At 37.0% G+C, this 26,499-nt stretch overlaps 1 protein-coding gene across 25 annotated transcripts in view; it reads right to left on the minus strand.

Annotated features, from left to right (window-relative positions):
* The window catches only part of aak1b (AP2 associated kinase 1b), a 96,060-nt gene that overhangs the window by 61,881 nt on the left and 7,680 nt on the right, over positions 1 to 26,499 (minus strand). For all 25 annotated transcript variants that reach the window (XR_015501490.1, XR_015501489.1, XM_087271275.1 and 22 more), the window contains exons 2-7: positions 19,990 to 20,108; positions 19,731 to 19,839; positions 12,142 to 12,284; positions 7,724 to 7,845; positions 7,325 to 7,406; positions 4,374 to 4,506 (exon numbers count right to left, since the gene is read on the minus strand). Coding sequence is in view for 23 of the 25 variants with exons in the window: in XM_087271267.1 (XP_087127393.1) it covers positions 4,374 to 4,506; positions 7,325 to 7,406; positions 7,724 to 7,845; positions 12,142 to 12,284; positions 19,731 to 19,839; positions 19,990 to 20,108 (708 nt within the window). In the remaining 2 variants the exon portion in view is untranslated. The remainder of the gene's footprint in view (positions 1 to 4,373; positions 4,507 to 7,324; positions 7,407 to 7,723; positions 7,846 to 12,141; positions 12,285 to 19,730; positions 19,840 to 19,989; positions 20,109 to 26,499) is intronic.

Here is a 26,499-nt window from a genome sequence, read left to right on the forward strand (position 1 = left end):
TGTGAGATTTTTAAATTAAGAATTGTTTCGTGTTTTTGACAGCAGCACAGTACAATCGTTGAAATAACACCATGATCTAATACAAAGGCATTTAAGGGTGCTTTCACACCTACACTTTAGTTTCGGAACCTGTCTTGTAGAGCTGCACAATTAATCATTAAAAGATCGCAATCTCGATTCGACCCCCTAGACCAGGGGTTCTCAAACTTTTCAACCCGAGACCCCCAAAATAACAATGCCAATGACTGGCGACCCCCACTATTTTCGAGAGTGGTTTTAATCATACAAATGTTGTACGCAACTGCTAACACAAAAAAATAGGCCTATAAACACAAGCATATTGACAACACAAAAAGTGCAACAGTCTAACAACTATATATATATATATGTATATTTTTATTATAATTTAATATTAACCTTACCTAATGAGACAGGTGGCACAATATTTAAGTTACATCACAAGTCTTTTCTTGGTTTAATTTTGGAGACTAATTCAGTCGTGTCTGTATTTATTTTAAATGTACATAAGTTGCGTAAAGGTGTCAAAGTTTATCTAGTGCTGTAAAATCCATCTGCTGCAAGTGACGCTATTTCTCTGTCGTTAATCTAATGTAAAAATACCAGGGGTTGCAATCCAATGGGGAAAAAAATGAAAGGCTGATGGCTTTTTGTTTGGATGTTGCATTTTTAAGTAATTGTTTTTATCTTCTGTAAGTTATAGATAAACAATAGTAATTTAAAACGTTTATTCAAATTTATTAGATTTTTGGAAATAACCAAGTGACCCCCTCTCATTGTCCCGCGACCCCCCAGGGGGTCCCGACCCCCACTTTGAGAACCACTGCCCTAGACGATCTTAATCCAGCATTTCTACGATTCTGCCAATCATATTTTCAAGTTCAGGAGAGATGAAAAGACATTGACACCTCCAAATGATGTTGAATGAGTCACACACTGTATTTATAAGGTATAATTCACCTAAAAATATCATTTTTGTCTTCATATAATGATGTTTTCGCGGCCGGGAAATCACACGTGACGCGAGCTGCTGACCGTGAGCTGTTGTCACAGAGAGGGCGTGCGCGCTCCACGTAATGATACACACACGTGCGAATACTTTAGTGAACAGAACCTGCATATGTTGCGAGTAACAGGTAATACAGTTGTAAATAATATTCAGTTTGTGGCACAGAGTGATCGTTTGGGAGCCGTACGCGAAGTATGAACAAGCACTTAGCAGTCAAAATGAAACCGAAAGTGTGCACCTCATTTAAATGATCCTATCGCATTTTAGAGTTATGATTACGGCAAGCGTTTGATATGTTTTTCTTTCATAGTGAACCCACAGTTGTGCATGAAAATAAATGTTTACAGTGTCAGTATAACTACTCTAGCCTATATAATGTTGAATATAATCTGATAATGGCAAATGTCTGATTTTACCAGTGAATAAAATTGTCTAATATGACAGATTGCAAGCATATATCTCAAACATAATAATTCAACATCAGAATTATTATAAGTAGAATAGAATTATTTATAGAAACCAGTAGACCTACACATTATATTATTATCGATGTTGTGCCATATGTTTGTTTTTACCATACCTTTATTTTACATCTACAGAATCGTGAGAAAATCGTGATCTTTATTTTAAGCAAAAAAATCGTTGTTTGCACAGTTAGCACGGTTCGTTTGGCATATGTGAAACCAGCAATCCAAATCAATCACTCCGAGAACGCTTGAATGAGGTGGTCTCGGCTCGATTGAAACGAACTCTGGAGCGGATTGATTGCAGTGAGAAAGCGATACGATCCGAGCGCGGTTATATCACAGTGTTTTATGGATATGTAATAAGCATGCGGCTATATAAAAAGAGAATTATGAGTAGGGCGGGAAGTTTCGCGCGTCCCCCGGATGCCCGCAAATGAGTGATATACTCCCGGTAATCTCGCGTCTCCCTCCCGGTCCTCAAATAGGCTATGTCGCGCACCCTTCTCACTCCTCCCCACCGCATCTCTCCTCACTCTTCAGACATGTCGCGCGCACCACCAAACCACCACCTCTCCTGACAGCTGAGCAGGACTAGGCAAAATAAACCCTGACACTCTGACCAATGAGGAGAGTTTACTCACACGTGACTTGTTTTAGCTCTTTTGCTCCGATTATAAAACTTCGCAGTGTGAAAGGGAACCACACCAAGAGCAACAATGTAACAATTGTAATCTCCGTTTCTGAACAACTGAATCGATTCAAAGGTGTAAAAGCACCCTGTGACTGTCTGAGTGAGTGTTGACAGTTGCGCATACAGAACATATATATATTGCGATTGTGATTTTGGAAAGTATTACATCGCTTTGTAAATGTTTATTATTACCATTTGAGGAGTCTTCCCATTCAGTTTGATAGAGCGCCCGGAATATGCTTAGCGTGATGTCGCACTTAACAAGCGGATATTAGGCAGATACACAAAAAGTGTAAAAGATGATAATAGTAAAAAAAAAAAAATTAAAAATAATTGTCACTAAGGCCCAATCCCAATTCTATTTTTGTACCCCTTTCCCTTTCCCTTGGCCCTTAACAACTGAGGGTGAGGGGGAAGGGCTTCAACATTTAGACAGCACTACAGCACACGTCATCATATGTCATCATGATCTCTTGCTTCATATGAGATCAGACGATCGCAACTGCTGGAGTGATTCCAGTTGTGGTATTGTTTGGTATTAATCTTCAGGAGATCACTGAAGGCATATATTATGTTATCATAACGATATAATGTGGCAATAAGATCATAACTGTATTGTATATTTACACAGAGGCCATATTCATCTATGTAAACACACCAAAAACAACATTAACATTATAGCAGACATTGTAAAAAGCTCATTCTCAGCCACTAGACTTTTCTGACAGGGTATTCAAGTGTAGTTAAGTGCCAGAATGTTGTGGGACTGCTGTACAGGAGTTTTGATTGCGTATTATAGATCGCAAAATTTTGCGTTTTTTTATCGTGTTTTATTTTAAAGCATGACGGTAAAACACGAACGCATTTATGAATATATTAAAACGTGCTTGTTTGTTGTAAAAATTCGTAATAATGACAAAAAAATACTAATCTGTGGATCTCCTTACCTCTGGGTTCAGCAATACTGCCGCTGTGGCTGGTGTATTCTGGGAAATTTTCTTACCCCTTGGTTTTGAGTGTGGTCCTAAAAATCTTCGTTCGAAGGGCTATTATACCCCTACCCCTTAGCCCTACGCCTTCAAGCGAAAGAGAATTGGGTCAGCTCTACCCTTTGAAGTGAACGCGCAAAATAAGGGGAAGGGCTAAGGGGAAGAATTGGGATTGGGCCTAAATATTATATATATATATATATATATATATATATATATATATATATATATATATATATATATATATTGGCCCTATATTTTAAATATATTTAATATTTGTGTATATATATATATATATATATATATATATACACATATACACACACAAATATTAAATATATATACACAAATATTAAATATATATATAAAATATAGGGCCGAGATATATATATATAATAATTTATTAAATATATCAAATTAACTTAATTTGACCAATACATTTATTAAGAATTAGTTTTGCCTTATAAGTGTCCTTGTTCTTTTTGTATACAATAGTGTAAAGCAGGTCGCACACCAGAAGAGCTGCTCGGCGACGCGACACGCAACGCCACGCATTTTAGAATTCTAAACACAAGTTTCTGTCAGGGTACACACACCGGCGCCGCAAGTCGGCGGCGCCCAGCCATGACTCAGAACGCAGTTCATATTTCTGCCGCCCCACAGAGGGCCATCTGATTAGTTTCATGTTAAAGATCATGCAAATGTGCGCGTCTAGTGTGTGATCCTTTACACTGTCATGTGCGCGCGTACATGTTTTTAAAATTCATTTTGAATGAAATATATTTTTTATTAAATTAATAAGACTATAAATAAATTCCTTTTTACATATTTTTTCTTTTAGTTTGGTTAAAAAAAGTCAATATTATTAGCTCCCTTAAAAAATATTTGTTGATTGTCTACAGAACAAACTACTTTTGGGCAATAGCTTAATTGTTGGGCCTAATTACCCTAACTTACCCTAATTACCCTAACTAGTTAACCTAATTGAGCTTTTAAACTGTACTTTCAGCTGAATACTATTATCTTGCAAAATAAAATGTACTGTCATCATGCCAAAGACAAAAGACATTAGCTATCAGAAATGAGTTATTACAACTATTATGTTTATAAACGTTAAAAATTCCATTTTTGTCCAAACTACCCACTTTAAGCGAGACCCAGTGGTGAGCCGGAGACACACATAAAAGACAGAAACTCACGGATGAGGCGGTGCATGTCCTGCGAGTAGCGGGAATTGTCCGGAATGGTGAAGTTACCGTCACAGATGGCCACCTGACTCTCACCGAAGGGCAACGTGAAGAAACAGAGTTTATAAAGCAGACAGCCCATCGCCTGAAGGAAAGACAGAAAAATCAATGTCACTTTACACTATGAGAAACACATCTGTTAAGACTGAGGACACACAATAAACAGCCTTGAAGAAGCTTAATTAAAGCTCACTTTTCCTTCAGTACCTTCATGTCAGATCAAGCTTTGATATCTATTCACAATAATTCCTAAAGAGCTGAATAGTTTTACGTAATGCTTTTCAGAAAGAGGCATATATCAGCATTCTGCAGCATTTCCTCAAGTTTCTTCCACACTTTAATTCTGATTAAAAGGATAGTTCACACAAAAATGAAACATCTGCCATCATTTATTCACCCCTTACAAGTTTTAAACCTATAAGAGTTTCTTCTTTTAAACACAAAAGCAGATCTTTTGAAAAATGTTGGAAACCTGTAAACACTGTCTTCCATACTAAGAGAAACAAATACTATGGAAGTCAATGGTTACAAGTTTGCAATATTTTTTATAATACCTCATAAATGAAAGAAACTCAAAGGTTCGGAATCACTTGAGGGTGAATAAATGTTCGTTTTTAGGTGAACTATCCCCTTAAGTTGCTTTCTAATAAATCAATGAGTGGTGGAAGCACACAAATCAGGCACTTGAGTACAAGTATAAATTCTCTAATAAACTAATACTCATTCATTTTCTTGTCGGTTTAGTCCCTTTATTAATCCGGGGTCGCCACAGCGGAATGAACCGCCAACTTATCCAGCAAGTTTTTACGCAGCGGATGTCCTTCCAGCCGCAACCCATCTCTGGGAAACATCCACACACACATACTCATACACTATGGACAATTTAGCCTACCCAATACACCTGTACCGCATGTCTTTGGACTGTGGGGGAAACCGGAGCACCCGGAGGAAACCCACGCGAAGGCAAGGAGAACATGCAAACTCCACACAGAAACGCCAACTGAGCCGAGGTTCGACCCAGCGACCTTCTTGCTGTGAGGTGACAGCACTACCTACTGCGCCACTGCCTCGCCTAAACTAATACTGCTTTTTTGATTTTGTCTCAAAGTACAAAAGTACTTGATTTGTATTGTACTTACAAATTAAAAGCACTTACAGATAAATGTTTGATTTAAAATAAAACCGTATTGCCAAAAGTTGTCATAATTTGTGATAGTTTAAGACTGCAAACCAAAAACACCATATTACATACCTTAACGCAGTGTTTCTTAACCACGTTCCTGGAGGACCACCAACCCTGCATGTTTTAGATGTCTCTTTTGTCTGTCATATTATTACAGGTCTTTCATTCATTTATTTTCCTTCGGCTTAGTATTTTTATTTATCAGGGGTCGCCACAGCGGAATGAACCGCTAACTTATTCAGCATACTTATTACTATTCTTACATATACACAACGTCAATATAGTTCATCAATTCACCTATAGCGCATGTGTTTGGACTGTGGCAGAAAACCCACACCAACATGGGGAGAACATGCAAACTCCACACAGAAATGCCCACCGACCCAGCTGGGAGTCAAACCAGTGACCTTCTTGCTGTGAGGCGATAATGCTAACTACTGAGCCACAGGTCCTACATTCTCTGCTAATGAGCTGATGAATCGGGTGTCTTTGGTTAAGGAGACATGGAAATTGTGCAGAGATGGTGGTTCTCCAGGAACATGGTTGAGAAACACTGCTTTAATATATTACAATAATAAATCAACAACAAAAAAAAGTTAAATTGTAAATGTGTTCTGACAAGTATAAACTTACTACATAAAAAAAGACTCAAAGCGTTTTGAAGAAATGTGTTTATCTGTCCTGAAGGCTCTGTCTACTGGACATTATTAGTGTGGAATACACCAGAGACTAAGGGTGCTTTCACACCTGTGAATCGATTCATTTGTTCCGAAACAGAGATTAAAATTGTTACATAGTTGCTCTTTGCTCTTGGAGCGGTTCGCTTTCACACTGCAAAGTTTCTAATCGGACCAAAAGAGCTAAAACAAGTCACGTGCGAGTAAACTCTCCTCACATTGGTCAGAGTGTCAGGGTTTATTTTGCAGCGTCCCGCTCAGCTGTCAGGAGAGGTGGTGGTTTGGTGGTGATTGACAGGGTGCGTGCGGGACGTGTCTGAGGAGAGACACGGTGGGGAGGGGTGGGGAGGGGTGAGAAGGGTGCGCGACGATGCCTATTTGAAGACTGGGAGGGAGACGCAAGATTACCGGGAGATCATTACTCGTTTGCGGGCATCCGGAAACTACCCGCCCTACTCATAATTCTCTCTTCATATAGCCGTAAGCCTATTACATATCCATAAAACACTGTGATATAACCGCGCTCGGATCGGATCGCTTTCTCACTGCAATCGAACCGCTCCAGGGTTCGTTTCAATCGAGCCGAGACCACCTCATTCAAGCGATCTCGGAGCGATTACTTTGGCGCGGAACAGAGCGCGATTGCCCTGTTCACATATGCCAATCGAACCGCGCTAACTGGGCAAACGAGACACGTTCCGAAACAAAAGTGTAGGTGTGAAAGCACCCTAAATAAATGGTGCCAGTGAAAACATTTTGGTTAAATATAAGAGACAGTATCAGATATGTTTCAATTCTGATTTTGTACTTATGATTAGAATATTACTGTTATTTTATTTTATACTTTTTGTTGGGTGGATCTCGGGCTTTGTGCAAAATAAAAATGTTCAATAAAAAAAAAGAATTTAAAAAAGTGTTTTTTAAATGTGCTTTAAATCTATTTATTTATTTATTTCTATCCGCTGTGCTGTCTGCCAATTACTGCATTGCTGTTCATGATGCATTTTCTGATTGGCTGTGAAACCTCCTGCATCTTTACTTACCCAGATATCCGCTTTAGTAGTGATGATTTTGCCATTGTACAGGTTCACCATTTCAGGAGCACGATAGGATAGTGTTGTGTACCTGCACGAAAACAGACATTTAAGAAAAAAAAATAGTGAGTAATTAAAACAAATCACTGTTTTCCTAATTATTTTTTCTAATCCTCTAAACAGTATATTTTTCTAAACTGTGAAGAATTTGTATGTATTTTTGTATGATACTGTATGTTATATTAAGAGGAGACTAAATAAATAAAGAATTCAAACCCATTACGGGTGATCCACATTATTAAGAAATCAATTAAAAGAGTTGATTGCATGACTCAGCCACTTCTACGGGTTGCCACATGCTTTAAAGCCAATTAAATCTCACAGAACCAGCTGATTAGAGAGAATTACTTTTTAATTTCGTCCTCGACCGCAGTCACTCCTTCACTTTGGGGGTTTTGAAACTTCATAGTGGCGCTGCCAAAATCACACAGAACATAGTGTCCTCTGTCATGGAGGAGGATGTTCTCCACCTGCAAAAAACAACAAACAGATGTAATTGACCCTTCGCTAAGCCCCGCCCTCCTCAGTTACTGTTGCTACGCCTGTCAAGCTTTCGTGCCTGGCACGGCTTTATCAATGTGTATGCGCCGGTGTCAGACATTTCCAGGCGAGATATCCGAGATATTTTTTGGCGAGATATCCGAGAAAGCCAGACAAAAAAAAAAGAACTGCAGTATACATTACAGGGGTATATTCATGACATAATAGGCAACCGATTACAGAATAATTCAATCAAAATTGAAGCTAGCTTAGCCTAGCCGCCTTATATGCTAACCATTCAACAGCTTGGCTCATGCTCAGCAGGAGAGGTGAAATCTAAAAATAATCTAATAATAACTTATTAAACCGTGATTTGTCTATTTTTAGCCAAAAAGCCTGATAGATTAATTGTTGTGCAATGAAATATAGTGTTACTAACCAATGAGGAAACACGCATGACAGTGCTTTTACATGGTTCATTCACAGAAAGAGCAGCCAGAAAGGGGAAACAGATGGATTTGTGCCGAATATTAGCATCATTAACCCATAACTAGGTCCACACGTAATCTGCGCGCGAAGAATTCCGCATGTTTTCCGCAGATTTCTGCAGATTTTTAGCCCATCATTAATTCTGTTTATTTACTTGAGTAAATGTGTGTAAATCTAAATTTATTTATTTTTTAATTAATTACAGTAATATTATTGACTAACATGAAAATTTTCATCTGATTTATGTACAATGCAGTTTGTACAGTAATATTTTCTGTCTTTTAGTATAAATATTATATGAGAAACTTGCTTTATTTACCAAATAAAGGGAATCTAATTAGATTTGCAATTTAAACATTAAATAAAAGTTAAAAAGGTATTACTTTTTACTTCACTAATTAAGATTTTAGTTATGATACTCCCAAAATAATTCTGCAGAAATCCGCAGAAATAGCAAAAAACGTCCGCAGATTCCGTCTGGCCCTGCCCATAACAATGTACAGTAAGTCACCTATAACTGTCAGTATGTTTGTGTGCTCTTTATAAATTAATGAAGACAGCTATAAAAGCTATAAAAGTATGTTGATCGCAAGTGCTTAGTTTGTGATCATATCTCTGTATTGTTCTGTTGATTTGTAATGTCAAATATTCACAGCTTGAAATAAATGGAAATGTGAAGTTCAGTAAAGTTAGTAACAGATTCGCAGATTCTTATTTTCCAGATCAATAACTCATGACCTATTCGCTATTAGTATGACTAAGTTACTTTGGCGAGGGGTTAAACGGAGCAGTGCTCATAATACAGAGCGAAAAAAAAAGACAGTTGTGAAACATAACCTGCTTTGTATTATTGTAGGAAACACAGTCTAGATGTGTTTAGGGTAAGAGGTGTGCGAGTTGTTGCCGTCTATGACTGTGTCAGGAATATCGAAACACAACCAACTTAACTCCGCTCCTTTAGCACCCCTCACTGAGCTTGATCCAAGCTGGCATTTCTCCTCTTGGGTTTTTGGTTTTGAAAAGGGAAAAAATTCCACCATCCCGTCCAAACTTTAAGGATACTGAGTATCAAATTTGCACAATCCATATGCACTCGCTTGAAAGCTTGACAGAGCCCTTGCGCGTAGCTACAGTTGCTAAGCCACGTTTGGTGGGTGGCGGTTTTTAGGTGTGGCTTAGCGAAGGGTCAATTACAGGCACAATGACACACAGAACTACGCTACATCTTCAGATAATAGGCTATATGCACAAGGACTTTTAATTTTGTATAAGCCAGATCAAAAGATTCCAGTGAACTGTCATGCCATTATAAAATCAAAGCGTTTAAGATCTGGGAAAACCACCAACATAAAAAAATGCATGATTATTTGTATCATGGTTTTGCAATCCAAAAATTACTGATCACTATAATAAAGGGATGTATTGATTCACTGTGAGCCAGTTTAAAAATCGATTTAACCAGTTAAACTCTGCGGTTATTTAGGATTTCCGCCTGAATTTTGCCTACCCAAATTTAAAAGCTTCCCAAATCCGCATGCAGAGGTGTAGATGCACAAATTTGGTATCATTTTCATAAAACAGTATTGAAAGAGTTTAAAATAACTGCATATGTTGTCTGTGTTGTAATAAACGGCTAAAAAAAGGTGCATTTTGTAATTTTTTTTATAAACTCAAATTTGAAAGTGTACCTTTTAGGTTGTGTGTGGTCTAGCGTGCTGTAAATTATTTTGGTGGTTCCTGCACATGTCTGTAATCATAGGCAAATAGAAAAATGTCTCCACCATAATCTATGCAAAAGTTATTGCATTCCAACTGATGAGAGGTGCTGTACAAGCCACAGGGACGGATCATTGTTTTCGTATTCCACTATTATTTTGTTTGATCAAACATAATTCACTGTGTTTGGACCACGTCAGACATATAAAAGGATCACTTATGCACATCACATCAAAAACAGAGGAGAATGGCCCTGAAGCGCACAGCATAAGGTAAGTGATGACAGCTGTCTGTGCTATCTGAGGCTGCTTATTGATCATAAATGTATTGTTTTCACTTCTGCGCCATGGAAACGCCGCGATTCATTTGGCAACTGTTTGATATGCGAATATAATTCAGTAAAAAGAATGCTAGAACCGTATGAGCACCGGCAAGAGCTTTCATTTGAGCTATAACTTGTACATGTGTCATAGAAAAATATGAAAATGAACCAATGTAAAATACCTAGCTCGGGTATACAAAATACTGGGTACCTGGTCCGCAGAGTTTAACTGGTTAAATATATGACGATTCAAACTGGTAGAAATGTTGAAAGAATCGCGATACATGTTTTGAACAGTGGAGCCTCTGACGAGTGCTAAGGAGATCACAGGTACATCAGTGTTTTCATAGCGAAAATGTGAAGATGTTTTTCAGACTGAATAAGAAAGTTGCTCTGTTACAGAAGCAGGTTTTAGATGATTTTTACCCTGTCCTTTTTAAATTAGTTTATGCGTATTTTAATAATTTGCTTATTATTGAATATTTAAAACATTTCAAGATCATCTCTTCTTAAGTGTGTCACATCATACTAATACTAACTAAATATACAAGCAAAATTAATTACTGACCTTCATAGTCATGTTCATCTCCTGTCTCTATCCTACTATATAATTAGTCATTTTATAATCAGTCTTTTATGCCAGTGGCCAGTGCCCTGGAACAAATGGCCTATTGACCACCTCTGTACACGCTGCTCTCTGGTTTAGAAAAGACTTACGCCACATTCACGCGAGGCTTCAGCGTCAACGCTTGACTGAAGGTGTGTCTGAAGTTGGGGCTGAAACGATCGTCATAGAAGCGTCAGCCAAAGAAATTCAGTCAGCAATAGGCCACTGTCTAGCTGGTGTATTTGCATACAGCGATCTGATTGACTGACGCTTTCATCGGCGCTTGAAAAGTTGAGCTAGTCCCAACTTCTGCAGCGAGCAATGTCTCTGAAGCGGCGCTGACGGATCCACAATGCAGTTCGGCAACGCCTGACGTCACCCATTCAAAGTGAATGGGAAGCGTTGATGCTGACACCCGTGTGAATGGGGCGTTACCTTTCCACACCAGCCATCTCAGTCCTCAGTGAAAGTGTCTATCATCAGCAGGAGACATAGCAAATGTGCAAAGACCTCAGCTTATACCAGAAAACAGAGATATTCTTATATTTCTTTTTTAAAATGTAAAATGCCAGCACAGTCAGTTTTCGTTTGTTTATATTAACGAGTCTTCTTAGGTTGGATTATTCTTTTAAAATAGCAATTTAGTTTTGGCAGAAAACACATTATTTTGCAAAAATGTGCAGCATTTAAGAACAAAATTAAAGGGCTCTTCACCCTAAATTTATTTGTAATAATTTTGTTAAAAAAATCATGACTAAATTATATTGTGAGATTAGTATCATGAATCAGGTGATTCGTTACATCCCTAATTATAATGGAAGTCAATGGGGCAGAAACAGCCACCAACATCCCGAAAGGGTAGTCAATTTGTCCAGAATGTATTGTTGAGTTCAAAGCAGTTTCCCAAAATATGTATCAAAGTAATAATTGTCACCAAAAATCATTCCATTTGCTGAAACAGAGAAGGTTGTGGCTAAATTAATACTCAAAATCACCTCAGAGTGGATGAAAACATCCCCAACAGCACACAAGGGTTAAAAGAGATACTCGAACTGTGACTGAAGATTCTAACACACAAGGCTGTCCATGTGGAAAAGGGATTGCTCAGAGGAGAAGTGTAAGAGAAAATAGAAAAAGGAAAATTAAAGGAACCTTGAGGTCTCGGTGGATTATAGGAGTTTTATACTGGTGCAGACGTGCTACAGCTTCACATGTATCACAGAAGATCTGGAGAGCCTCCTGTTCGCTGAAGCCTGTCTGCAGACGCTGGTTCATCAGGTTCACCACCTGACCTCCTGCACACAAACAACAGAGGGATGTTAATTCCTTTTAATCACACGGCTGTCTGGATTACTCGCTTCTGATTGGTCAGTTGCAACATGCCACGGCATGTTATTCCAAGATACGGATATTCCAAGAAACGTCATCCATTTTTCTAAATGTATGCATAATTTAAATTAGCTTAAAGCCTAATTAGCTTTAAATGAGTAGTGAACTACACTCGTTCAAACTATTTATTTAAAATAGGGATGCTCATTTCAGTTAATTTTGCCAACCGAAAACCGTAACTCATTAACCGAATATTAACTGGTCAGATTAATATAAAATTATTATTTATTTTTAAAAAATTTGACATGCATATTTTGTGTGACACAGTAAATATTGCATTTTTAATTACTGATTTATTTTAAGATGCGAACATATTAACAACAGAACACCTTCACGCACCTGTAGCGTTTCCAGCAGCATAGAAAACTAAATAAAATAAATAGTCCTGCTCTAGATATTTCACTTAAATGACAAATTTAGATTATGAAACGAAAACACAGACTGAATCCTATTGAAGAACCAGCATAGGCTGTTTTCCCCCCCATCATAAATGCTTTTTTTCTTCTGTTAAATAAAAATAGCAGGCTACCTCAAATCGATCGCCCCGCAGAAAATATGCATTTAATTAATGCTCCGCTGTTATTCTTATATCACAAACCTCTGTCAACATTTTCTAAGAAAAAAAAATCATTATTTTAAAGATTAAGTCTTGAGCGTCTGATTTTACCTTAGAGTTTGTGTGCTTTTATTTCCTCACTTGCAGATCATGTGTGCGCTGTGTGTGAGGAAAGACAATGACAAAGCTTATATGTTTACTTTTGTAAAGTATTTACCTTAGTCTTTGCGGACGAGTGGGCGCAGCCATTTGAATCTTTTTGGCTCGAGACTTCCGCTCTCATTCACTTCCATTCATTTTTAGACATTAAAAACTGCTCGTTTCGCTGTTTGATGTTGTGAACTGATATTCTCTTACATTATTCTACTTGGTCTGTATAGTCATGCAAAAGTTTTTGTAGAGTAAGTAGTTTGACCGTTTTTTGCCGTTTATTATTCCTAGTCATTTCTTCCATTGGCGACTGAATCGGTAGTTCGAAAACAGGCGCACTTCCGCATTTCAGAATAAGGTCAATAAGCTAATAGGGCTGGGTCAACAGATGATGCCATTATACATCGGCGATGGCCGATAGACATCACGATGCTGAGCTGGCATCACGATCCTTCACCCCGCCCCGCTCGCAGCAGCAACCCGCTCACAACAAATACACACTTAGGCCCCATTAACAATAATACCTCTTAGTTTTAAAATGTCATTTTAGAACGAAAACGATCCAAATCCACACTAGCGTTTCACCTAGCATTTCTGGTGTTTGAATCTATCAGGTAACGTGTCACGCTTGTACTTTTACCCCATTTACCGTTGTGCACCATTTTTACCAACCAAGTTTGTCGACGCCATTATAACGACACAGATCACTTTGCCTATTCATGCCAGAGTCCTGTGTAACTTATCGTTATTTATTTATGATTTGGTCATGGGTAAAACAAAGACCACGTGGGTCAGGTAGTTAATCGATAGGCTACAAAAGGTTATTTTGTTATAAATTAAATAATTAATTCACCGCCACCTACAGCGACGATACCATCGACCATCGATATGTTTCTTATTAGACATCATACGATGCCGAATTGGTTGTCATCGCCCAACCCTATAGGCTACTATAGCATATAACAATTTTATAGTTTACATATGATATTGCATTAATATGCAAATAATTAAATTTGATATTGCATTAATTTCTGACAAGCAAAATTCTTTCATTTTGCTGCTTTGGCAAAATATGTCTGTAGGCACATGCGGTTGCAGGTGTTAGCATCCCGAGAGTTAACAAATGTGTGTTGCACATTTATGCAGCCAATTCAAATTTAATAAAGATGCGCAGGTAAGTGTTGAGTGGCCGATTCTACATCTCGTATGTACAACCTGGTCATGTCTATTTTCAAAATGGTAATTATTCCTTTCACTTACAAATGAATTAACTTCATACAATGTTATTTCTACATCTCATTCCATTTGCCATTTCTCATTAACATACAAGTTTAACATCAGACACAGGAATTTTACATTCTGTTATCTCCAACTGTAGGGCTTCCTTAGCTACTTTATCTGCACGTTCGTTTCCAATGAATCCCATATGACCAGGTGTCCAGCAGAAAATAATATCAAAGTCTTTTTCCTTTAAAAAGTCCACTTTTTAATAATATTTTCACAACTCTCTGAGAAATTCAACCTCCCCCTTCTAATTTTTTTTTTTTTAGGTATTTTCAGGTCAGAAACTATGTCCGTCTAAATATTACAGATTTTGAAGTTTTATCTTTAAAAGGCGAGTTATTTGATTTATTTTTTAAACTCTTTAAACGCTAGGGACCTAACCTCTTTATTTGTTAATGCTTTTAAAAACAAAACAGATTTTTCTTCTCTTCATTTGAAAGTTGCTTGGGAAGAAGACTTGGGGATTTGAATATCTGAGACTGATTGGGATCAATGCCTTTTATCTGTTTATTCATGTTCTATAAATTTCAAAGTATTACACAGACTTCCCTATTCTAAAACAAAGCTTAAAAAAATTCTATCCCTCGGTTTCCCCCACATGTGACAAGTGTAAACCTGCTGAGGGTACCTTAGCACATCTTTTTTGGCCTTGTGTTCAAATTCTGAATTTTTGGTTAAAAATGTTTCAGTTCCATGCAAAGGTTTATGATTGTGTTTTACTCCCTGACCCAATAATAGCATTTTTTGGCTGGTCAGATTTTCTTGAGACTATCAACCGAAATGTAGGGTTACCTGATCAGTATGGCATGATCATAGCTAAAAAAGTTATTCTTTGTTTTTGGAAAAAAAAAAAAAATGTTAGGCCTCTTTTTTCTGATTGGCTACTTGGACTCACCTCCACTTTACATTTGGAAAGAATAAGATATACTACTTTCGGGAACTCTAAAATGTGGGATCCAGTCTTTTTTTTCTGAAACACCATAAACACTAAGGGTGCCATGTAATTTCTGAATATTTGTAAGTTTTTTTTTCTCTCTACATCCATTGCTGTGTCTTTTTGTAGGTCATATATGTTTTGTATGTCGCCATTTTCTCTTGTTTCTTGCTTTATTTTACATTTTGCACAGATTATTGTCTCCTGATGGGTTTGTTTGTCCTTTGTTTTTCTGTCTGCAAAAATTATAATAAAAAATATATAAAAAAAAAAAAAAGTCCACTTTTTCTATAATGCTAAAAATCATAGGTTGATCAGTTTTCATAGATTCAAGTGCTTGGAAGCAGGACACAGAATCTGTGCAAATTAACTGGCATTGCTGTTCTTTTCCTATTTGTTCCAGAGCTAAAAACAGTGCACAAGTTTCAGCTGTGAATAGAGCTTTGTCCGGGAATACTCTCTGGAACACGCTGAACCAATGACTGTTGCAGCAGATACTCGGCCATCTGATTTTCCACTATCTGTATACACTGGTACACAAGTTGGTAGATTGCATCGTATATTCATAAATTCTTCCTAATAAACATTTGGGTGGATTTCCTTTTTTTAAACGGAGACAGGAGCATTATAATAGATGGCTTTTTAATATACCAAGGTGATAGGGCAGGGGTTCTCAACTGGTTTGGCCATGGGACCCAAATTTTTACATGGTCATCAAGTCGCGACCCAAATCTTTAGTAACTACAATTTTAGGAATTATAATTAATTTGTATTTATTTGTTAACATACACAAGTAGTGACCGATAAATCATAAGAAAATCACCAAGACTTACAAATAAACGATATTTTATTGCTGTCATTTAACAAAATGGATCAAATTATAGAAATATTACAAAGTAAAAACGACAGATACTGTAAACAGTGGTTAGGGTAAGGAAAGGTTCAGTTACCATGAACTAAACTGCTAATAAAACATGTTGTCTGGTTTCTAAATGTTGTTTTAAGTTAGAAGGTTTCTACTTATGACACACTCAGGTTTTAATCTTTTTTTGTCGTCAATATATGTAAATCCATACTTTACATATTCAGGTTCGTACTTGCTCTTCGACGTATTTGTTGCTATAATTGAATGAAATTTCACATGTCAAACGGTAGAGTTTTCATGCACACATTTCAAAATAAAAGTCAAAACAAGTTAAAAATTAAACTTTTGTTGTTGTTGTTTTTTACCACACACTTCACGACCCACTGAAAATGTTCCTACGACCCACTTTTGGGTCACGACCCACCAGTTGAGAAACACTGGTATAGGGCATACATGCACGATTGTTGTAATATCCAGAATAAATGTTTTCTGTTCAATACACTTAAAACTGTAAAAACTATTAAGTTCACTTAATTAATTTGTGTTGGGAAGACATGACGGTATTGTGTGGATCCCAGCTGTTTTTACAGTTAGGGTTCATACATATTTTTACTGCTACAATTCCCATAACTTTTTCAAAACCTTCAGCTAAATAATGACTTAATTTGCATGTAATGTCGTAAATCTAAAACAAAAAATGCATGCTCAAAATTGCAAAAGAAAGTGCTTTCCAGGTCTGAAAAGCGACTTTGGTAAAATTTCATGACTTTTCCAGGTTTAGAAGGACTGTATTAACCCCGTACAGTGTGCTAAACGATAGTAAAGATGAGTTATTTAAGAGAGCGACTGCATCCAAAAATGACTCACATACGTAATCACGCAAAAAAAAAAACAAGTGTGTCCTTGAATCCATCTGAAAGCACTTCACTAATCAATTAGCCACCAATTATGCCAATTAGCTTTCATTTGACTCCTAGCGAGCATGTTTAATCTGAATCAATATCACATGATTGCCCCTTCCTGTGAGAGCAGCGCTCAATACAATCAATCAGATGGCCTTTTGTGACGACTTGAGAGAAAAAAAACAACAACAAAAAGCTCAACAAAAGAGTCACACAATACGCCAAGAACAACATCCAGCACAAACTGAAGCGGTTGAGACGTTTAGAAGAGGGGACCGGAAATGTTTCAGACTGTGCATAGTATAATCAGGATCAGTGCTTTATTGTGCTGTCTAGAGATGACGTGCCAGCCCTTAAAATAATGTAAGGACAGAAAAGGTTTCTCTAGATCTACACTGTAAAACTCAGGTCAACTTTATCAAAGGAAATGAGTGTAGTTAACTCAAAAAATACAAGAAATATACAGAAAGTTAATTCTACTTATTTGTAGGGAGTTTTGAACTTTGTGTTGAAGGTAGCGAGTTAATTAAATATAGATTAGTTTAACTCAAATGGTTTGTAGCAATTGGATTTCTCAAATGGTTTGAGTTGCCTTAACTTATTGGGTTTTACAGTACTCAATTGGTTTGAGTTCTCTTCATTTATTGGGTGTTATGGTGCTCAAATTACTTTGTTTACTCAAACGGATTAAGTCTACTCATTAGGATTAGTTTTTGAACTTAAATGGTTTGTTGCAATCAGTTCTCATAAATGGTTTGAGTTACCTCAACTTTTTGGGTTTTACAATGTAACATTAGCTGAAATTAGCATGTGAGGGTTATTCATTCATTCATTTTCTTGTCGGCTTAGTCCCTTTATTAATCCGGGGTCACCACAGCGGAATGAACCGCCAACTTATCCAGCCAGTTTACACGCAGCGGATGCCCTTCCACCAGCAACCCATCTCTGGGAAACATCCACACACACACTCATACACTACGGACAATTTAGCCTACCCAATTCACCTGTACCACATGTCTTTGGACTGTGGAGGAAACCAGAGCACCTGGAGGAAACCCACGCGAAGGCAGGGAGAACATGCAAACTTCACACAGAAACGCCAACTGAGCCGAGGTTCGAACCAGCGACATTCTTGCTGTGAGGCGACAGCACCACCTACTGCGCCACTGCCTCGCCAGCATGTGAGGTTATGACCTCAAATGTGTGTTTAAGGAGCGCCATCAGGTGGATGAAGTAAATAAATGCAGTACAGACCCCTGCAGATATGAAACATACTTTTATGAGAGAGCATGGAGCATACAGTTAAAATTATCAGCCCTCTTGTGAAATTTTAATTCTTTAATTAAAATTAAATAAAATAATGTGGTTCCAAGTTTGGTTTAACAGAGATTTTTCTCCCCCAACATATTATTAAAAAGTTATTTTGCAAGTTTTTTTGCAAGATACTAGTATTCAGCTCAAAGAGTGACATTTAAAGGCTTAATTAGGCAAGTTAGGGTAATTTCAATTATAAACAATGGTTTGTTCTGTAGACAATCAAAAACAAAGAACTTAAATGTAATAAACTTTATTATAAAGCCAGTACGCTCACCACACACCAGCTCTAGGTGGAGTGGAGAGACAGGGATACAGCCAATTCAGTGCATGAGGATGATTGGGAGGCCATGATGGTTAAGGGCTGAGAGGGAATTTGGTCAGGACTCCAGCATTACACCCCTACTCTTTCCAAGAAGTGCCATGGTATTTTTAATGACCACAGAAAGTCAAGACCTCGGTTTAACGTCTCATCCGAAAGACGGCACCCACTGACAGCATAGCATCCCTTTCATTTTTTACTGGGGAATTAGGGCTCACGCAGACCGCAAGTTGAGCGCCCCCTGCTGGCCTAACTAACACCACTTTCAACAGCAACCTAGTGTTCCCATGTGGTCTCCCAACGAGGTACTGACCAGGCTCAGCCCTGCTTAGCTTCAGTGAGTAACCGGTCTTGTACTGCAAGGTGATGTGGCTGTAGCTTTGACATTTGAGCTCTCGTCGCTTTCAGTGTGAACGTACAGTCAGAGCCAATCACACAGCAGAACAACAATGTGCAACAATAAGAATCTGAAGTGTTTATTACATTAGATTAGATTAGGCTGCCGAAAAGATGTTACACCATTTAATGAACCCTCTATTTTTGTGGCTTCAGTCATTGTTGGGGTGCTCTTTTAAATCTGGACGCATTACCAAATTATATCGAAATATATATTGTTATCGTTCAATATGGAAAATGATTATCGAGATTGCATTTTTGCCCAGCCCTAGATTGGTGCATCCCGAGTTTTATATACAACATAATCTTCAAAAGCAATTTATTAGAAAATTATGCAACTACCACAGACAGTTTGAAATCTTAGAAGTATGAAAACGTTTTCAGTAATAATGGTAAATATTTCAATAAAAGTGAATTTAAGTTAGTGTGAAAATATTACAACTTTTTTTTTGGTTGATTTGTGTTTGGAGTGATCTCAGTCTTGTGCTTTTGTAGCTTTAAGTCGCTTTGCTTTCATCACTGTTTGCTATCTAGGTGGTACAGCAGTCAAGCGGGAGGATTAATCTAATCTTATATTTACTCCTTGTTAGCTGCATGTTTGTTTTGCAGCAGTGTTAATACGCACTTACCTCTGCAGAAATCCATGAGGATGAACACCTCCCAGACATCTCCGCCTCCCACTGCTGTGATGCTGGAGTCCAGGAAGCCCACGATGTTCTTATGACCGTTCAGATCCCGCTGGACATAAATCACACACGACAGAATACGAGTATGAGTGAATCTGACTTTTCTTGCATCATTGTATGCCATGTCAATACAATACAAATTGCCAGCAATATCAATGCTGTTTTCATTGCTGAAGCACAGAAGACATTTCATCATGCTCACCATGATCTGGATCTCGCGTTTGCAGACCTGCAGGTCATGTTCATTGTTGACATACATCCTCTTTAGGGCACAGCGAACGCCTTGATTAGTCCGCACCAGAAATACGATTGCAAAACCACCTGAAATAACAAACGCAAAGTATAAACACTCTATAGATGGAAACTAGTTTGAAGAGAGAAAGGTGATATTCATATCACAACACTGCCTCCATGTGGAAATCAGTAGAAGTGTTAACTCAGTTTACCTCAGTTTGAAGTTTTTTTTTTTTTTTTTTATGGTCAATTATTATATTCTATTTATTTATTAAATGCTATTTATTTATTGTCTGATAATATTTTTTCTTCTGGAGTAAGACATTTGTTTTATTTCGGCTAGTATAAAAGTAGTTTTAAATTTTTTAAACGATTTTAAGGACAAAATTATTAGTCCCTATAAGCTATAAGCTATTTTTTTGATAGTCTACAGAACAAACCATCAATATACAATAACTTGCCTAATTACCATAACCTGCCTAGTTAACTTAATTAACCTAGTTAAGTAAGCCTTTAAATGTCACTTTAAGCTGTATAGAAGTGTCTTGAAAAATATGTAGTAAAATATTATGACAAAGATAAAATAAATCAATTATTAGAAATAAATTATTAAAACTATTATATTTAAAAATGAGCTGAAAAAAATTGGGTAAAAAAATAAACAGGGGAGCTAATAAAGAGTTCAACTGTAATAAAATATTATGTATTTGTAGATAATGGCTTTCAGTGTGGTTCATTGCAGTTAAAAAGCTTCAGGAAAACCTTATGTTTTCAGACTGGTAGATCTCTACTTTCATTTGTTCGGAACAATGTATAGATATTGAGGATCTTTTGGTCTACTTCACTTTGTCAGGGAGGTACTATTAAAGTGATTTCTTGATTTTGAACAGATGTAGATGTAATCAAAAAAGGGTGTGGCTAGAAAATTTGAAGAAAATTCATATCAAAATATGATATGTTTGTAGGTAATTGCTCTCACTGTGTTTTGATGCAGTTTCAAACTAGGCATGGGATGATAACCGTTTTCGAGGTATACCGTGGTTTGGAAAAGTCAAGGTTTTAAAACCACCCAAATTTTCTATAATACCGTTCCTAAGGTATATGTAAGATTTTTATATTTATATTTTTATGTTTTGTTTTTAGGACAACAGTATCTATAGCAAAAAAAATAAAAAAATCCAAAGATGCCATTTTAAACTGTATAGATATGTGGTTTTGAAACAAATGAAGACAGCAGAAGTCAATAATTCATTTGAATTATTTAGCCTGACATGTTTACTGCTCCAAAATATCATAAATCTTTTAAAAAACCGAATGTATTGTTTTCAAACGGGGGAAAGTTTTAGTTTTTTACCCAAACATATATTTTAGAGCAGTGAGAACAATACCGTGACACCGTAAAACCGCAATATTTTTATCCCAGGTTTTATCCATTTTTATCCAAGGTTATTATAACGTCAGATTTCTCTGGATCTCTGAACAATATATCGATTTTGAGGATCTTTTGGTGTACTTCACTTCGTCAGGCAGGTCCCATTTAAGCGATTTCTTTATTTTAAACAGGTGTTGCAGTAATCAGTCCTGGGTGTGGATAGAAAATCTGAAAAAATTCTATATTAAAATATTATGTATTGCAGATATTGGTGTTCATTGCATGTGAATGTGGTTCATTGCAGTCCCAGAGCTTCAGAAAAGCCTTTTAAAAATGTAAAATGGTAGATCTTGATTTTCTCTCATTTGTTTTTTAATTTCTCTGGATCTCAAAACAATATATAGATGTTGAGGATCTTTTGGTCTACTTTACTTTGTCAGGCAGGTTCCATTTAAGTGATTTCTTTATTTTGAACAGGTGTGGTTTTAATCAGGAATGGGTGTGGCTAGCAAAATTTGTAAAAAATTCTATATTAAAATCATATATACTTATAGATAATGGCTCTCAATATGGTTCGCTGCAGTCCCAAAGATTCAGGAAAATCCTTTATAAATGTTTCCAGACTGGTAGATCTTGATTTCTCTCGTTTGTTTTTGAATTTCTCTGGATCTTAGAACAATATATAGATTTTGAGGATCTTTTGGTCGACGTCACTGTCATGCATGTCCCATTTAAGTGATTTCTTGATTTTGAACAGGTTTGGCAGTAATCAGGCATGGGTGTAGCTAGAAAAATCTAAGAAATTCTATATTAAAATATTATATATTTGTAGATAATTGCTCTCATTGTAGTTCACTGCAATCCCAAAGCTTCAGAAAAGCCTGTTTCCAGACTGGTAGAGCTCTATTTTTCTTATTTGTTTTGAATTTCTCTGGATCTCAGAACAATATATAGATTTTGAGTATTTTTTGGTTTACTTTACTTTGTCAGGCAGGTTCCATTTAAGTGATTTCTTCATTTTGTACAGGTGTGCCTGTAATCAGGAATGGGTGTGGCTAGCAAAATTTGTAAAAACTATATATTATAATCTTATATATTTATAGATAATGGCTCTTAATGTAGTTCGCTGCAGTCCCAAAGATTCAGGAAAAGCCTTTATAAATGTTTCCAGACTGGTAGATCTCAATTTTCTTTCATTTGTTTTTTAATTCCTCAGGATCTCAGAAGAATATATAGATTTTGAGGCTCTTTGTCTACTTCACTTTGTCCGGCAGGTCCTATTTAAGTGATTTCTTGATTGTGAACAGGTGTGGAGTTATGGAGTTATGTTTTAAGAGATGAGTGTTAACACTTTTTCACACAGGGGTAAGTAAATAGGTTTTTTGCTTTCCCTTAATAATAATAACCTTCATTTAAAAACAACATGTCTTGCGTTATTTTTGACTAATACTGAGACAAGCTAATAAGTGAGACAAACATGCAAAAAAAAAAGAAATCAGTGAGGGCCAAACACTTTTTCACACTCATATCTATAAATGTTTATAGGTTTGCAAGCTTAAATATCTATATAAATTTATGTAAAAGCAATAAATAAAAACATTATTGTTTTCATATTTTATGTATCCTACTAATTCTATCACTGTATTCTAGACTGGTCATCCAGCACTATTAAGATGTAATATTGCAAAATGTCCGTTTGCGCTCAGTTCTGCTGTGTTGGCATAATGTGGAGCTGAGCAGGGTATTATTCCTCAAAGCAGACACAGGGGAAGCCGCTCAGGGAAAACAGACATTTCATTAAAGATCTCTACGGTCAAACAATCAGCAAGATTTTCACTTTGCAAAGCACATGTTATTTGTTGTGTATTGCAGAGCTGAGAAAAGATGCTGAGAGGTGTTGGCTGAAAGACTATTAGCTTTGCTTGCAGTACGAAATGCAAATCATTATGATGTAATAATCACACTCGTGTCATCTCAATGTAATATTAGACTTCATTTGTACATAACAGAGGTCTCTCAATAGACAGCATTACCTTTCACAGTATGCTATACAAGCATTAATTTCATGCCAAATAAATGTGGATGTAGAGAAATCAGGCTTGAGGCATAATATTTAAAAAAATAAAAATAAAAATGAATTAAAATATCCAGAAATCTCTAGAATCGTGTTATATTTTGCTGACTTCTGTACTTACATGATGCCAAATGTTACAAAGAATGTTTAAATCCCAAAAAATCATCAAAAATAACTAGTGAGGGGCGAGGCAGAGGCGCAGTAGGTAGTGCTATCGCCTCACAGCAAGAGGGTCGCTGGGTCGTTGGTTCGAGCCTCGGCTCAGTTGGCGTTTCTGTGTGGAGTTTGCATGTTCTCCCTGCGTTCACGTAGGTTTTCCTCCGGGTACTCCGGTTTCCCCCACAGTCCAAAGACATGCGGTACAGGTGAATTGGGTAGGCTAAATAGTCCATAGTGTATGAGTGTGTGTGTGTGGATGTTTCCCAGAGATGGGTTGCGGCTGGAAGGGCATCCGCTGCGTAAAAACTAGCTGGATAAGTTGGTGGTTCACTCAGCTGTGGCGACCCTGGATTAATAAAGGAACTAAGCCGACAAGAAAATGAATGAATGAATAACTAGTGAGATGGAGCGTGTGCTGTGTGTCCATGCTAATGTCATCACACACCCTTAATTTTCAGTTTGGTTTCATAGAAAATATGGAAAACAGCAAAGCCGCTTCAATATGTTGTGTTTTATTGTAATACACCTTCATAATAGAATGAGTCAAATGTATTAAGTCTGATTAAACAGCACACGGTCAGCAGCTGAAGAGTATAAATGGTCACATTTGGACAGCTTTGAAACGATTGTTTTAATCTATTTTATTCGTTTCTAATGCCAATGAGCCAATACAGTTGTCAATCAGCGCAGTCTCCTGGACTGATCGTTGAAAAAAATGCGATCTAATAGAATTAAAAACAACTGCTGTGAGGCATTTTGCCCTCATTGTCAGACGGCATCTGACGTTTAAACGGAGACATTGCTAAAGTGAACAGTTTCCTCTAACTTTCAAATATATAACCAATACAAACTAATTGTAATTAACCAAAATGTTAGACACACACAGCCAACTGTACTGTCCCACTGATTGAATAAGTGTCAAAGTAAAAATAAAGTGACATTTTAAAATAACAGAAAAACACAAACCCTGGTAAATACTACACAATACAAACTAACTAAGTGAAACATAAACAGCTCTCGATTAGAATCAACATGCAAATCAGCCAGCAGAGTATCAGTAACAAACTTTTATTGGTCATTTTCTGTAAATTGCATGACTTGAAAACCTGTTAAGCTTTATGCCAGTAATCTGGTTTGTTCTAAAATGCAGTAAAGAATTGAGTGTGTGCGTGCATGCGTGTGTGTGCGCACATTAAAGAGAGCTGCTAAGCTAACAGGTCTGGAACGAAAACACGCACGCACGCACGCACACACACACACACACACACACACACACGGGAGCTACACTGAAAAAATGATGTCTGCAAAATTGTTGCAAACAATTTAAACAAACAAATTGAATTTAGTGATGCATAGTGCGTGCATGCGTGTGCGCACATTGAAGAGAGCCGCTGAGCTAACATGTCAGGAACAACCGAACGAACGAACGAACGAACGCACGCACGCACGCACGCACGCACGCACACAAACTGAAAAAACTATGTCTGCAAAATTGTTGCAAACAATTTATACGTATTGAATTTAAACAAACAAATTGAATTTAGTGATGTTCAACTTAATTTGTTTAAATTCAGCCCAAATAAATTTGTTTAAATTCAGCCCTCTTAACTTAAAAGAATAGAGTAAATCCAAGGTTTCGTCTTTAAATAATTTTTTTCAGTCTAGGAGAACGCTTTTTTCTATCGCGCTTGAAGCACATCTGACAGATTATAACGGCTTTAACACACACCTTTCAAAGTTGTGTGTCAAAAAACACTCCGTAATCCACTCAAAACGCTATTGAAACTCATTTTTGGAGCACAAAATACCAGTTATAATACCATGTTATAAATATACAGTTATAAATACCATGCTGTAAACGAAAGTCCTAAACATTCTACCGGAAGACGCTGGTCACTATGGCGGCCTCCATGCAGCAGCCACGAAAACGATCTATAGCTTAGGCTATTTTATCTAGATATGACACTATTGCTATGACCCTACAAAAGTGGTTATGCAATTTGTAAAAGTTTTTATGTCTTTTTGTTGTATTCTTTTGTATTATCTCCAAAATTAAAAAAAAGAAAGAAACCCAGCCTCTCGCAGCATCAACAGTGCTGTCAAGACACACACACACGCATCTAAACGAGCATGCACAATGCACAAACACACTATTTAAACTTGACAAAACCTCTCGACAACTAAATATTACTAGCTACTGTGTATTTAATGTGGTGTAAAGATTATTATGCTTTATTGAAACACAGAGGACGCAGCAAATAAATGTCACTTATAAATTAAAACTTTATTATTATTATACGCAACACCCATACAGTTAAAAGGGAAACATAAGGGCGATCATAAGCAAAAAGACCCCTAGCCTATAAGGTGTTTTATGGAATAGCCTTAAACTGATCAGCTATGTTTTTCTTTCCCTTATTTACTTATTTGTTTGGCGCATGTACTCCAGTGCTATCGGAAAACTAGTGTAATGGCGACATGCCATCTTTACCAAACTCTGGCAATCTCCGCCCCAGCTTTCACTCTACCCTGAAGCCCCAGCTGACCCTCTTTGGCCCAAGGTACTCGGCAGGCAGAAAAAGGCAGGCCGCTGGCCCTGAGGAAGCCCTGCTTTGGCCTGATCAGGCCCTGAAAGTGACAGTGGAAACGCAAGTGGCCATGGCTTGCTCGCTTTTGGCACGATAGTGGAAACGCTGTTATTGCCTTCTATAGGGAAAACAAGTTCCATGAAGTCAACGGTTACAGATTTCCAGCGTTCACTCAAAAATTATGCTAGCTGGTTGTTCAAACTACTTATTTAATTTAAGTTAAAACAAAACAATCCTCACATTTTTGGGAGGACTTCATTGCTTTACATTCAATAAACTTAATTT

This window comes from Danio rerio, chromosome 10 (genome assembly GCF_052040795.2).
Source record: "Danio rerio strain M-AB ecotype USA chromosome 10, GRCz13ab, whole genome shotgun sequence".
Lineage (NCBI taxonomy): Eukaryota > Metazoa > Chordata > Actinopteri > Cypriniformes > Danionidae > Danio > Danio rerio.